Here is a 976-nt window from a genome sequence, read left to right as displayed (position 1 = left end):
CCTGCATCATGGAGACGGTTTGTGGGAAGCCTCTGACGGACGATTCGGACGCATCGAGTTCAGCTCAGAGGACCGAGGTGTCCTCAGTGTCCTCCAGCCAGGTCAGCCCCACTTAGGGGGCTGCCCCACACATCACCCCCCCCCGCCCCACATCATCCCCCACTGCCCCACAACTACCCCCACAATCCCCCCCCTCCATCCCTGGCCGTCCATCCCAGGGCAATAAATGACGTTGTGCAGCGCTAAGGGCCTGGCTGTCCCTGCCCCATAGCGCTGTGGGGCTGGGGGTGTAATGAGCTGGACCCATAAGTGGGGGTGGGGGGGTATGGGGTGCTGCTCCAGGCCTGGCTGTCACTGCCCCATAGTGCTGTGGGGCTGGGGGTGTAGTGAGCTGGACCCATAAGTGGGGGTGGGGGGGTATGGGGTGCTGCTCCAGGCCTGGCTGTCACTGCCCCATAGCGCTGTGGGGCTGGAGTGTAGTGAGCTGGACCCATAAGTGGGGGTGGGGGGGTTGCTCCGGGTCTGGCTGTCACTGCCCCATAGCGCTGTGGGGCTGATGGGGGGCTGGGGGTGTAGTGAGCTGGACCCATAAGTGGGGGTTGCGGGGTGCTGCTCCTCAGGTGTGGGGCTGCTGGGGGGTTGGGGCTATGGGGCTGGGGTGGTGCTGGGATCCCATCTATGGGGCTGACACCCCAGGAATGGGACCCCCACCAATGGGACCCCAAAGACCCCCTCAAACCACCCCCCCCAACCAATAAAACCCCAAAGACCCCCTCACCCCCCCCAATAACCAATGAGACCCCAAAGACCCCTCATCCCCCCCCATATCCAATGTGACCCCATAGACAGAAGGAGCGACCGCCATCGCCTTTATTGAGCCCCAGAGCCCCCCCGATGTGGGGCACGCTTGTCCCCCCCACCCCATAACTCCCCATAGCGGATGGGGCAGCGTTCTATGGGGCACAACGGGGGGGGA

The 976-nt window shown here is 64.3% G+C and overlaps 1 protein-coding gene across 1 annotated transcript in view; it reads left to right on the top strand.

Moving 5' to 3' along the window:
- The window catches only part of LOC107307609 (violet-sensitive opsin-like), an 18,867-nt gene extending 18,693 nt beyond the window's left edge, over positions 1-174 (top strand). Inside the window, 1 exon segment of the mRNA XM_032441893.1 lies at positions 3-174. Coding sequence (XP_032297784.1) covers positions 3-116 — 114 coding nt within the window. The 3' untranslated portion in view covers positions 117-174.
- The last annotated feature ends 802 nt before the right edge of the window (positions 175-976 follow it).

The sequence above is a fragment of the Coturnix japonica genome, unplaced genomic scaffold (assembly GCF_001577835.2).
Source record: "Coturnix japonica isolate 7356 unplaced genomic scaffold, Coturnix japonica 2.1 chrUnrandom700, whole genome shotgun sequence".
In the NCBI taxonomy this organism is placed as follows: Eukaryota; Metazoa; Chordata; class Aves; order Galliformes; family Phasianidae; genus Coturnix; species Coturnix japonica.
Note: the sequence above shows the minus strand (reverse complement) of the source record. Positions and strands in the feature narration are given on the sequence as shown.